At 37.0% G+C, this 14,107-nt stretch overlaps 1 protein-coding gene across 2 annotated transcripts; it reads left to right on the forward strand.

Annotated features, from left to right (window-relative positions):
- Positions 1–2,949: 2,949 nt before the first annotated feature.
- Positions 2,950–13,511, forward strand: LOC137388912 (serine/arginine-rich splicing factor 2-like). Of its 2 annotated transcripts, none has more exons than XM_068075403.1 (4): positions 2,950–3,016; positions 8,350–8,549; positions 12,424–12,588; positions 12,960–13,511. In XM_068075403.1, the coding sequence occupies exons 2-4, from the start codon at positions 8,374–8,376 to the stop codon at positions 13,288–13,290; spliced, it is 672 nt and encodes a 223-aa protein (XP_067931504.1). In that variant the 5' UTR covers positions 2,950–3,016; positions 8,350–8,373; the 3' UTR covers positions 13,291–13,511. The 2 variants fall into 2 exon arrangements, with proteins under 2 accessions (XP_067931504.1, XP_067931505.1); XM_068075404.1 differs by having other exon boundaries at positions 12,969–13,511.
- The last annotated feature ends 596 nt before the right edge of the window (positions 13,512–14,107 follow it).

The following is a 14,107-nucleotide window of genomic DNA, read 5'->3' on the forward strand; positions in this document are numbered from 1 at the left end:
GTATACAAGCGCATAGCTGTACGCATTGAACTTAAAACCCCTGGAATGGCAATCACGTGACTTTTACGTTGATAATAATACGTAAACGTATGCGCCATATTGGAGAGCTAATCGAATGCTAGTTCCGTTTGTAAACAAACGGTGAAAAATGACAGAAATGTACATGTTGAATAGTTATTTTCCAGCTGGGTGTTAATGAAAGCTACTCCTACACAACGTTTGGAGTGCCCTGATAGAAGAAAACCTATTTATAACATATTGAGTAAGATATATCAAATGATAAGTAGATGTATAATAGATTTTCGTGGACCACATATGTTACTCATACAAACTGTTGTATTACAAATGCATAAACCCAGCAAATGATATATTCAGGCAAATGACAACTGTTCCATTATATTAAAATTTATATTACATATGCATAAATGCATATGGAAAAACTTAGCACATGAAGTATTTCGATAAAAACAACACATAGGTATGCTGCCAAAACAGAAACTGTTTTCAAGATTTAAGTGATAATAGCTTATGAATGTATGATATGTATAATACAGTATCTGTAAAAGATGGAATGAACTACTGCAACAACTGAACGGAAATTAAAAACCGTTGTAATAGAGAATAATCAAAATAATGCAAACAAGGAAATGCAGGAATTAGTGTAATCAGATGATTAAACTTATACATACACGTTACAGAAACTGTGTAAAAGGAGATTTGTATAGGAGTGGATATTGAGCCAAGGTGCATCAGTTTCTTAGAACTAAATTAGATTAGGAATAACAGCACAACAACAGCTGCAGATGAATATTACAGTGATTATATTGTTACTGGCCTTTAAAAAGTACTACTTTAGTATTGTATGCCACAAAGATGCACCTTGCAGTTTGAGTGCAGGATTTTAGCATAATGATGCTGTCGGAGATCATAAAACGACTGAATAAAGTTTTTCATCAATGACGCAGTGGTTGGATATGCCATCTGCCGTATCCGTAAGGTGTTTCCCAAAGCATAACACATCACTAGACCTTACACTACTGATAAAATACACCACACAATGGAGTGGATCTGGCTTTGTATGAATACGAAAGTATTGATCTGCAACTAGCAGGATCCTGATGACATCGTCTGATGGACGCACCAATCCTCCATTGTTTTGTAGCTTGAGTAGAGTATAGAGATGTCGGTGCTGGATATTTGACTTAGTGGTAACCAGCAACTGACGGCCAATGTCACGACAGCACTTTAGTTAGCTTTTGCACAATGTAGCCAGCTATATAGACTATACTGTTACCTATAACAGAAATTTGACATCTGAAATCATTGAGTTCCACAAACTGATCAACTTCTGGAGTAGCCTGTATGATGAGAATTTCGTTTTGAGCAGTAACATTACCTGTCTTACTAGCATCTGATTCTGCACCACATTTGATGATAAGTCTGCGAAGGTAGCCTTAAACTGAGTAACAGTAGGATTATTATTCCAACCCCCTAAACAAAAGCATCAATTATAACAATTGCATAAAATCAACAAAAATGAATGTCTTATTCACATAAACATAGTACCCTTATTAACAACCATACAAGTAATAAAATAAATGAAAATAAAACAGCTCAAAATGCTACCATATCGCTATGTAAAATGAAAATGTAGCAATTTTCACATTACATTAACATTTGATAAAAAGGACAGCATAATTTATGCGTTGGACATTAAATCCCAGAAACGAAGATGAAGAATCACAGAGAACAGATCACACAACTGCTAAGCTGCAGACATATTCATAGGCACTTGCTGTGGCAGCTGTCACTGTTTTGGGTGCTGTTTGAGGTTTCTAAATTTTTTTTAGATAATAGCTACTTTAAGTTGAGCAACCTTGCAGCACTGTGCTTGACAATATGGTTTTAAATTTAATCATTGAAAAGTATCATTCAACATTGAAAAATATTACCTTTAAATGGCTTCAGTCGAACGTTTTAACCTGCTGTTAAAACATGGATCATTGAAATGTTCGTTGCAGATAAGTGCTCAAGGATCAGGCTTATTTACCCTTCTGCGGTTGCGATACCATTGTAAATAACGGGAGTTCTCAGTTGCTTTGTTTGGAAATCTAAAAATTAAAATGAAACTGTAGTAGTTAGTTAGCAACAGTAGTAATAACAATAGTATTATTACTCTTATCTCCTTACTGCTAGCTAGATCCAGGTACAACAATAAATAACATTATAAGCACGACAAACACTTCCTTCAAATATAAATATTTAGAAATAACCTAATGGTTTGTAGTTCCAAAATATTAATATAAAAAAAATTCAAAATTTAAATAATAAAAAACCTTCGTTCTGAAAGAAGAACATTTCACTCACTAGCTTATAAATTTATCTAAAGGCCGACAAAATACAGTCAAACTCGTACACTCAGTAGTGACACTGATCGACTCTCACTCACCCAGTGACTAGTGTAGTAGAACTAACTAGTGGCAGTACTAACTAGTAGTAGCACAACTATTAGTAGTCGTAGACTTGAGCAATAGTAACAGAACTAGTAGTAGAAGTGACTCACTTGTGAAATGTCATGCCTTTTCCTTTAAAAGTCCATTCTTGCGGTTTTTGCAGTTCGTGGAATAGCAATAGCACTGTGCACCTACACCCTTATCTCTCGTACATAAATTATTAGTAGCAATCTCAGTAGTCTGTTCCTTTGATTGAGCGGTGTATTCGTGACCTTCCATAGCTGTTAAATCTGAAATTAGATTTCTTTCTCACATTGAACACAATGAAATTAACTTGAACATTAACTGATAATGGCGTCGACCGGATTTCCGTACTCGCGAATGACCTTTTGCCATTCCAGGGGTTTTAAGTTCAATGGCTGTACGACTAGCGAGACCGCACTATACAACCGCAAGCGTTACAGAGGAGTAACTGAATATTACCTTGACCTTTTTTCGCGCGTGCGTGAACTGAGGTGGATTATTTTTGTTCACTCGTTGCAGTTTGTTATTTATAGTAACTGGTAAGCTGATTATAGTTGCGTAAAAGAAAGACAGGTTTCGTTAGTCTTAGTTAGAAAAATTAAAAATAACAGGATTTGCTTTAATGTAGTTATGAATGGTAGTGCACGATGGAAGTAGCCAGTAATTTGTGACAAGGATACGGTGTCAACTTTTGTTACCGTTGATGGATTAGATGGTTACCGTCCATTGTGGCTGAAATCAAACTTGTAACTGTTATTAGTGTTGATGATCTTGATTTTGATAATAGGGGTGAGGTCAATGCTAACCCAATAACTTTGATAGAAGTAAACATAGGGACCCGATAACATTTCTAGCGAAGTGCCAAAAGTTTCTGCTCCCATAACAAAAAATCCCCGACGGATTCATTTGCTTATTCATTGTCTATTGCTACACTTCTTCAGTTTGAAAGCTAAATTAAATTTTGCTTATTTTTAAGGAAGTGAGCAATTAATTGCTCACTATAGACCCAATTTCTTTAACAACTATTGTTTGCAAACAGAGAGGACACACAGTTGCTTCGTATTTATATGAGTTCTTTTAAACAGTGCAATTTTTCAACATGGCTTTCGTCCAGATATATCATATGAGGTTGTGCTAGTTCACGCTAAAATCACATTTATTATCTATTTGACGAAGGACATCCAATAGACATGAATATTTTGGACTTTTTCAAAGCTTTTGAATTTGTGAACTACTGCAAACCTATTCCTAAAGTTTAAGCCATTATATTATACCGTGAAACCTCTAATTGAACGTTGTAGTACACCTAAAATAATTGCTAATGTTATTCTAATGAGCAAACTATAAAATAAGTGATGGTCTTCAAAGGCCTAGGGAAAGCAACTCCATGAGCATTCATTTACAATAGGCTGAAGAGAAGATGACATGCACCATTTATCGAGAATTATAGAAAATTCGTGCGCAGTAAACAATCTTTAACAAATTTATTTTCGCTGTTCGCATTTTCGAAGGATTTCTTGATGTTCATAATTGTTTGTCAGAATAATCTAAATATCTGTTTCAATCAAGTACTAGCTGTTAAAGTCATTCAAGTAATATTTTTTTCATTTATGTTGTTACTTTTGCTCGGGATAATATCTTGTATTTAGTCTTTTTCGTTATCCAGATGTGTTTTCCTGTTTCCCAAACGCATTGTTTCTACATAGTATATGTAACATTTTATGGGCACTCTGTTAGACTTTAGATTATTGCACTGCAATGGCTAGTTTTCTTTCAATAATGTTACTGTTACGAATGGGAAAATTTTACCAAGTCAGCAGTCGGGAAAGCGATTTAGTTGACCAGCTTGAACAAGAACAAAATGTCGAGGCCATTCCGGTTATCAAAGGAGGCTTTCTGCAATTTGTTAGGCAAGCAAGCCAGCTGGTGTTTTGCTTTAAAAAACGCCCATAATATTACTACTATAATAAAATCATTTATTCGTTGAAGAAATATAATTTCTGATCTTTATTAAAAGACTAGCAGCAAGCTCAGACAAGATTGCAACAAATAATTAGATAACAAGTGAGTTGGTTTCAGCTTCTTTCTGCTGTGTTCAGCAGGCTGTATCGTCGGCAGCATTGGGTTTAGCACAGATTCGCTAGAAGTAAGGGTTGTCTCCACTCCATTCCCATGAGTTTTTTTTTTCAATACCTTGGCATTCTATTTTTCAACCCTTTCTCTCTAGTGGCGGTCAATTGGAAGTTGCATTCAAATAGAGGCTGGTATTGGGTTTTTCAAATGGCTGGTCAGAACTTTGGGAAGATAATTTTTGCCTTTTAACAGGCGAAGTGAATGTTGCTTATATTTTGCCCCTTCTTCCGGTGGAACGATGTTAAACTTTTTGGTTGCAATAAATCTGCTAACTTATCTCCAACTTGTCAAAGATCTTCAAATAAAATATGCATTGGGAAGCAAAAAATATCTCTAGCAGTTGTTATCTATTGCTTGCATTAATCTGTATTGATATTATAGCCTGTGCCTTGCTTTGCAATTTGTTAGGGCTTTCTATGTTTTAATTCATTCTAAATACGAAGGCACATTTTTATTTTATTTCTATTTTTTACAATAAAAATAAAAGTTCAGTGCACTCATTGCTATGTTTGCTACAGTTTGCAGCCAAAACGAACATTTTATGTTCAATAGAAAAAGAGTTATGAGCATCGATCCATTGTAAGCTGTGTTAAGATAACTGCAAGAATGTTATCAAACAATATGTTAATAATCTGCAAATTTATCAGTTACATAGTGATAATCGATCAAATGCTACAAATACATATTATATATATTCATGAACAAGTGACATAAAAGAGCCATACTCACATTATGCAGAAATAAGAATTAAAGTTTTTAAAGCAAAAAAATTTTGCATTGTTTGCTCGGATAGCTGCGTTCTGATTGTTGCTTACGATGGAACGAGCTTCTGGTGGTCCAATACCTTCCACAATGTCTTCTGACCTCAATCCCACAGCGCTGTTAAACTAGTTGTTATCAGCGTTCAAACAATTTGTTGGCAGGGCAATATTTTTACGCGTTGCATTTGGCACAAACGCAATACGTAAAGGTTTTGGTCGCTAAACGTAACCTTTACCCTAAAACTAGCCATTCATCTGCCATCGTAAATGTGAACCATTTTTTATATACATGTACTTTGAAGTATCAAGACCGCGTTGAACAATTAAGTACTATTAGCCTGAGACAGTGATAAATTATTTCTATGGTGTTGTTTTTAAAGTCTTAACAAAAAAATGAAAAGCTGTGGAATTGAAAAATGAGAGAATTAATCTATGCTTTTGATGTAAATGATTCATAATTAATACGATTTTGTGGACACTTCCACTGTTCAATTAATATTATCGACTCATAAAGATCAAATAATGTCAAAGTGGTGGTCAAATGGAGGTGGGGTTCAATTAAAGAGTGGGCACTCTATTTTTCAACCCTTCTCTCAGGGTCAATGTTCCCTCTGATTTTTTTGTGTTTGAGCAAATACACAAACATCCTGCACGGTCCCATGGACAACACAAATTGTGGTCACACAGTATCATATTCATCATGTACATTAAGTGGCATGTTTTAACAAGACAACATTACAACCATAGTTTCTATCAAAGTACTTCTTAATTCGGCGTGTTTGTCCATTTTCGGTAAAAAACTCAAAAGCAATGTAACTAAAGGTCTAACTAAATATAACTATATATAACTAAAGGTCTAACTGTAACTAAATATTAACTTAGCTGTTTTAACAATGGTTTGTATAAATTATGGCAAAGCATGAACTGCAATGTGAACGTGTCCTGTGGTGATCTGTCTTAGTGTGATCTTGGAGAGTGCTGCTCTTCACTGGGTTTAATTTACCAACTGTAGTCTGGAAGTCCCCTCATGTAACGCTGCCTGTAGAAGAAATACATACCAAATTTTAATTGCCATTTGTCCTATTACATTAGCTGATATTACAGAAGTTACTGATCAATACACACAAATGTCTTAGTAAACATCACCAGATAAGCACAGATGTGACTGAGTACTGAAATTTCACCTTATTCTTCAGATGCATCTGTTAGCTTCTTCCACAGTGTAAGGATCCTTATTGTGAGTAGCTCTTGCTCTGGAAGGATTTTGGACCTGCAAATATTTCAGAAAAAATTTGAAACATTAACATGTTGCGCAATGATGTGTGTTGTAATTCGTGAAACATTATTGAACTATATCTGCAAAATATTGAACTGCACTGTTACAACTGTTTTACTAACATCTACACCAATGATGTTTAATAATTATTATTTTTAAAAAATTGCGCTCGACACTGATTCAGAACTAAAAGTTTACCTTGTTCTCCATCTCTTCTCTTTAATGGTTGTACACTTTGCCCAGGCTGATGGCCCCATCTTTGTTTCACACCTTCCCTCCAAAAACATGCTTTCTACTTTAGTTTTGCAACACGTTTTACAGAGTAGACCGTTCTCACTCGAAAAAGAAAAATTTCATCAAGTTTCACTAGTTTGTCTTCCGTTTGCACATACTCCGACAGCCTTTCCATCTTAAACGAACCACATTTTTTCTTGCTGACTGGATGTGCCAGTTCTTTTTGCCCTTATTATGATGGGTAAAGAATACCTGGCCTCAGGTTGCGCAGCCTCCCCAGCCTCCTCTGCTTGCAATACCAGGGGTCAAAAACATACAGGCACTGAGGCCAGTAAACAACGCCGTGATGTGAATGCATGAGAATCAAATAACAACCTGGAAAAGCTAATTACATGTTGGATAATACCGAATTAACTGTGTGTTTATTTTCAATACTGGATGCATTTTTACTTTCTGCGCAGCTCAGATATTTTGTGCGCAGACATACAGGGGGCAGTGCGCATTTGCTCACAAACCATGCTTACATGGAACAGTGCTCAGGGTGGCGGTCAAATAGGGGTAGCATTTAATTAAAGGTGGAGTTAAAATAGAAGCTCTACAGTAATTTAAACTAGCTACGCAGTCATTCACCAAATTGACTATCTCTGACTGTCGTCACACGCACACGTTGCCCGACGACATTCAGCATACTACAGTAAACAAGCACCAGATCAAGGAGTACATTTATAACATGGCATCTGGAAGAGGAAAATACGATAACGCATTTAAATTTAAAGTCAGACAATCAATCAGACAAACAGACAATATGTTAACCATTGAGCTACGCGAGATCGATGGATTCATTGGATGGTATATATCGCTATCTGGGTGAAAATATGCATACCGCTCTGCGTTACGCCGCAACGTCATTTTATGCTTGCTTTTACTAGTAAATTTAGCAATACTAGCTCACTCAAATTAGCCATTCGCAATGTTCCAGGCTAATGGCAACTGGCAGGCAACTACATTACCTGTCACTGTTTATAAGCTGATTTTAATACTCCTGCAATTCCGTTAGTCTAAACTAAATTGAAATGACCCTATTGACAAAAAAAGTATCCAATGGAAAATTGAATACTATCCGACTTACGCGGCTCATGGTACTCCAAGAGTTAACATAGTTTTATAAATTTCCGTCAGTCTGAACCGAATGGTATATATTTAGTACATTGAGCGTACTACAAACATTTTTTTATCTTATTTGTGTTTTTTTCAATTTAATAATGCTCTAAATTGCTGTAACTTCTTGTGACTAGGGTTATGATGATTGTTCTCGGGAAATGTTAGCACATCTGCATTTATTAAGTTCATACTTTCGTATGGACATAAAAATCCTTCATAACTGGCAGAGGCTTTCTATGTTCAAAGACTGATCAGATACAAATGTCATTGTTATTTGGCTCACTAGATAATGGTGTATCACATACAGGATTCTGGAACTACAACTACAAACATGTCACGTCGTCCGCCACAGATCGGTGGTATGGTGTCATTGAAAGTGGACAATTTGACCTACAGAACCTCGGTTGAGGACCTTAAAAGAACATTCAGTAAATTTGGCGAGATCGGAGATGTCTACATTCCACGTGATGCATACACGATGGAGAGTAGAGGTTTTGCATTCATCAGGTTAGTTCCGAGTGTTCAGGCTACACATTTCATTTGCATTGCTCATAGGTGGCAGATTTGAGTCTTATTTTTGTCTTCTAGTTAGAATTGTTCAGTGGTTCAACATTTGTTTAGCTTAATTAGTCACATTTGGGTTACCAAAGTATATGCAAAAGCGTGGAACATGCGTAATGGTTTCCTCATATCTTCAAAAAATGGAAGTTGGCATTTTAACAAGCTTTAGTTATAATAGTAAAGCTACTCTAGGACACTTATATTTCGCTAGTATTTTGTTTCGTGAGTAGCACACAGAGTAAAATTTCGCTGCAACTTAATTTCGCAGCTCTGATGAGTGTGAAAATATAGTGATGTGAAAATAAATGCAGTGGAACAAACATAATTAGATTCCTCAGGTTCAGTTCACCGATAAAAAAAAATTTCAATTTGCGACTAGTTTGTAATTGTGAACGGCAGGTAGAATGGTGTGGGTGAGATCGATAATGCAATTTGATCGCTTGCTGCCATTTGTTTCTTGGACTATCAATGAACAAAGCTATTTAATTTCGCGTTTTCGCTCGTTCGTTACGATAGTTTAGTTTCGCACATGATTTTTCGCCAGAGAATGGCTCCGCGAATACGTGAAAGTTAGATGAGGCGAATACATAATTGTCCTAGGGTATGTTATAAAGTATTTTAATCTAAGGCTAACTGTTATTATTGAGTCTACAGGTAAAATTATAATGAGCAGATTGTATGAAAAAATCCAAAGAGAGTGGATTCTAGGATATGCTAGAGTTGCTCTGTCCTATAGTCATCAGGTGTACGAGATAATTTAGTATCTCGGAGTGTAAATTGCCATAAAGGGTGACTTGCAACAAAATTCACATTACAGTTATTTGGTATCAAAAGATTCACCATGTCTTACTCTGTTGTGTTGTAGGTGCCAAATACGTAGAAGTGTGATTAAAAGCTCTTAAAAGCTCAAAAATGAACAGTTAATCGCAGCCACACGAGACCGCTGTAGTTTGGATTCTCTTTCCAAAACGGCTCAAATGTGACGTAGTTGTGAGAGATGGTTTCTGTTTACACTTTCATGCAACCATATTCGTCGAAATATTTTCACAAATATACTTCACGCATTCAATAAAACCATGTCTATTGTTCTTACGCGTCTGTTTTATCATCATCGTAATGCTGTCACTTTTAGCAATGATATCTTATAACTTACCTTGAAAATTCGTTTAATTTTTTAGCCTTAGCTTGAAGGATAACATATCATTGTATGATAATCATGACGAGCCTATTGGTCACTTGTGATTATCGAAAAGTGCTGCAGAAATTATTTGTGAAGTTTTGGGTCACATGATCAGATTACGACTTGGCAATTAGACCAAACAGAAACAAAACTGTAAAGTTGCGAGCGTCTATATTTGATACGGGGTCTTCGGTAAAACCCGAAATGTTTGTCATAAACTAGTGCTACGATAAGTTTTATATTGAGCTTTTTATTGGCCTTTCATTTCACGTGAGAACATCACGTGACAAGACGATAACCAACTTTCTTGGCTATGTCATCGAAATAACGAGATTTCAATCTACGCCGGCTTTTCGTTTTTGAGCTTTTAAGAGCTTGTAATCACATTTCCACATATGTGGCACCTACAACACAACAGAGTAAGCCATGGTGAATCTTTTGATACCAAATAACTGTAATGTGAATTTTATTGCAAGTCAACCTTTAAAGAACATCCTTGTGGTACTGATGCGCAGGAATATGTTGACCCGATTGACTGTATTTATTTACACTGCCATTGCTTGAGCAAAATGAAGTTTCAAAAAATGCTTACTGTCTTGGGTTTCTCTGTTGATACTTTTTGATGTATTCATGAATTCACATATTCATGAATGTTCAAGATTTGAGTCAATCATCAGTGAAACATTAAAACTGAGATTATTATTACGTGCGGTTATCAGGAAGTTGTCTTCTTTTAAGATATCTTCCTATGAAGCCTCTTTTTTAAATTGGTACGCAAGGAATTAACAGGTCGTATGTTGTATTAGACAAAGATTCCCCTTTTTTGTTAGCATGATATGTAGGAAAAGGACACAGAGTTAGTAAAGAAAATATTCAGACATTTAATAAGAGAAACTAACCTATATTTCCATGAATATACCGTAAATCCTCAATTTGAGCATCCTTCCCCTATAGTGGCATTCAAATAGAGCATGGCAGTTTATTTTTCGACTAGCTGCTCAGAATTTTCAGAAGATATATATTAAACCATAACTGTCATTTACAGCTTTGATCATTTTATCTACATGTAGGTAAATCAGACACGATGATTAAGATTTTGTACTCTAAATAAATATTGGTCAACTATCTTTCAAAGTCATGAAAGCTTTTTTACAGCGCTTCAATATCGGTATCGCAAACGACACAATCGGCCTAACAAGCTCTGCCCATAAAAATGGGATGTATCCTAGCTTTTTAGTAGCGGAAGTTGGGGATGTTTTGTCTGATCTATAAATATAATAATGGGTTTTAAACACTCATCAATTTCAATAGCCTAAAATGACCTTGAAAGTTAGTTGATCAATCTTTATTTTGAATACAAAATCGGAATCAGCGTGTCTGATTTACCTAGAAAAACAACAATAAAAGCTGTACGTGACAGTTATGGTTTAACCCTTTTATGCTAGCAAGGCTTCCATTTGCCTGTTTTTTCAAATAGTACCGGAATGCAACGAACCAGTCTTGCAGTGTCATTAATATCATCGTTAGAAATGTCGTTAATAGTCTTGTCAATACATTTTTATCTTACTGTCTACCAAGTCACAAACAAACTACACTAAATGTCCTATTATGGTACAATAAACAAATGATGCTAACCAACACAAACCAATAAAGAATGTCTCTGCAACCTAGCAGAAGATTTTTGAAATAAGTGCTTCTGTTTTTATAGTAATTGCCAAGCTAGTGGTCAGGCTTGAATTATGAAAAATTTCTATCATGAGGGGCTTGTAGCTCATAGTACCGCGGTAGGTATTTGCGTCACTCGTAGCGCAACTCTCATCAACTTAGAAGGTTAATACAAACAGCCGCTGTCACTAGTAGTTGAGAGGGAACGGGTTTCATGTTAAATTTTAAACAAATCTATTTTCCGCATGCATTCTCAGTTTTGTCTGAGGAAAGCTGGTTACTTGTTTGATACAGTAGGTTTTATCGCTTTGTTCAATGGAGTTTGTTGAAAGGTTCATTTTCGTATTTTCTCGTATTTGCAATATTAATTCTCCTGACACTGTTAGCTATTAAATTGAATCTACATTGAGGAGCTTTTGTCTCCATTTACTCGCGCCCAACACACAGTATTTGAACTTGATGGCTGCTGACTATGAGAGTTCTATAACGCTAATCATCTTGCATATATCTAATGATTTCAGTATTTTAATTGCACAAGTCTCTCAGAATATTCTCTGTTATCTTTTTGGGTGCCTTCAACGGGCTCTCTAATGTATACAATGTCCTGCGATCATGTTTCCTCCACTTCTAACCATGACTGTTTTTGGCAGGTTTCAACAGAGGTTTGCCATTGCCTTCTTTTGAGTGTTTTCATTGAGACACCATCTCTAGCTAGCCTGTAGAAAAGCTCTTCCACCCTTTGTCAGGTTCTCAACGGGCTCTGCGTTTAAACATATTACAATATCTCAACAAATTCTACTCAACTCTGTGGGCCTTAATTCTACATTTGCGAAGGCGACATTATTGGAATCTGCATACCCTTTATGTGTGAAATTGTAGATTTGTAGATTGTAGAACAATCCTAATGCTATAGCACACCTCCTTGTCATTGTAATCTGAAAGTATCTAAATTCATGACATTTCTCTTGTTTTCAGGTTCTTCGATAGACGAGACGCAGAAGATGCGATAGATTCAATGGATGGCCGCAGCTATGATGGTCGTGACCTGCGTGTCGCTTTAGCTAAGTATGGTCGACCAGAAGGAGGAAGAGGCACTGGTGAGCGCAGAGGAAGTTACTATGGATATGACAGGCGTAGAAGGTGGGCGTTTTTGCATGACGGAAGATGTGTTTGAAGAACATAGCGCTCACAAAATGGCTAGCTTAGATGAAGCGTAATTTAATGTTTTAAACACCAGGTTTAGGCTAACGCTGTGGCTATACAGGTCTTTCGGTGACACTGGGTTGGTCAATTCTGTCGGCAAACAAAGTAGTTTTTGGCTCTCAACAGTTAACAAAAAGAGCCATTACGATGGTTGCTTTCATAGTTAAAAAAAAGGGAAAGTCTTGTTCTGTCGATTTATTGACCAGTTCAGCGCTCTCTAAAAATGTGGTAACATTTGTAACGACATTTCCAAGTGGCTGTGGTCATCTTAGCAACTTCAGGTTTTAGACAGAGCATCATAATTGCAGATATTCTAGGTCGAGGTCACGGTCTCGTGGCAGAAGACGTTCAAGGAGCAGATCCAGGTCGCGCAGAAGGTCATATTCAAGGTCAAAAAGTCCTCGGCGGGATCGCTCAAGGAGTTCTCGGCGAGACCGCTCCAGATCACGAAGTCGCTCGCGGTCTGACAGAGGCTCCCCTGAGCCGAGGAGCCGGGACAGAGGTCGAGACCGGAGCAGATCAAGGGGCAGGCACAGTCAGTCTCGGGAGAAGAGCTTCTCTGGTTCTCCAGACCGGAAATCTGGTGGTAGAGAGTCGGCAAGCCCTCAAGGAAACACTAGGTCGAGGTCGCGCTCGTGACTTGCAAACTCTGGGAGTTGCTGACTGGTTGCCGCAGGCAGTTCCCCTTGCGCAGTTATCTTCTGTACATAAAGGTTATTACATTTACCACTGCGGCCCTATAGATACAACTAGAATAACTCCTTGTAATATACTTGTATTGTCATGTGCATTACGCTTTGAATTCCTGCTCTCCATTTGTCTCTTCAGTAGTTATGAAATAAATATAATTTTATGTATGATTATGTAGCTGCTGTCGACGACGGCGGGGCGGTGGTTGCAGTATTGCTGGTGCGGGGCAGGCAGCAGAATGTGGGGTGCTGACGCAGTGTAGGTGTGCTGATCACAGCCTATTGACTCGCCTTTCCGCTGGAGCAGCTTTCCGTCTACTCATCTTCAGTGCTGTTGGCTGGCTGCAGGAGATGGACTCTTTATGTTCTCCTCTATCTTTTTAAAAAAGAAAAACCTACATTTCTTTAACTGCACTTGACATTGTGTGTAGGTACTTTTTTCACTGATAGTAACATACCCTAGGACACTTATATTTCGCTAGTATTTAGTTTCATGAGTAGCATACATAGTAAAATTTCACTGCAACTTAATTTCGCAGCTCTGATGAGTGCGAAAGTATAGTGATGTGAAAATAAATGCAGTGGAACAAACATAATTAGATTCCTCAGGTTCAGTTCACCGCAGGCCTGTATTCACTGGTTGCAAGTTGGGGCGGCTAATGTTAAGCGACTAGTTATGAACACTTGCGGGTGTTGAGTGGGCAGTGTAAGCCTTCAACAGGTTTTTCTTATGTAGGGCCTCAGCCGGGCCTATCGTGTGAAGTTTT

The sequence above is a fragment of the Watersipora subatra genome, chromosome 2 (assembly GCF_963576615.1).
Source record: "Watersipora subatra chromosome 2, tzWatSuba1.1, whole genome shotgun sequence".
NCBI classification, from domain to species: Eukaryota; Metazoa; Bryozoa; class Gymnolaemata; order Cheilostomatida; family Watersiporidae; genus Watersipora; species Watersipora subatra.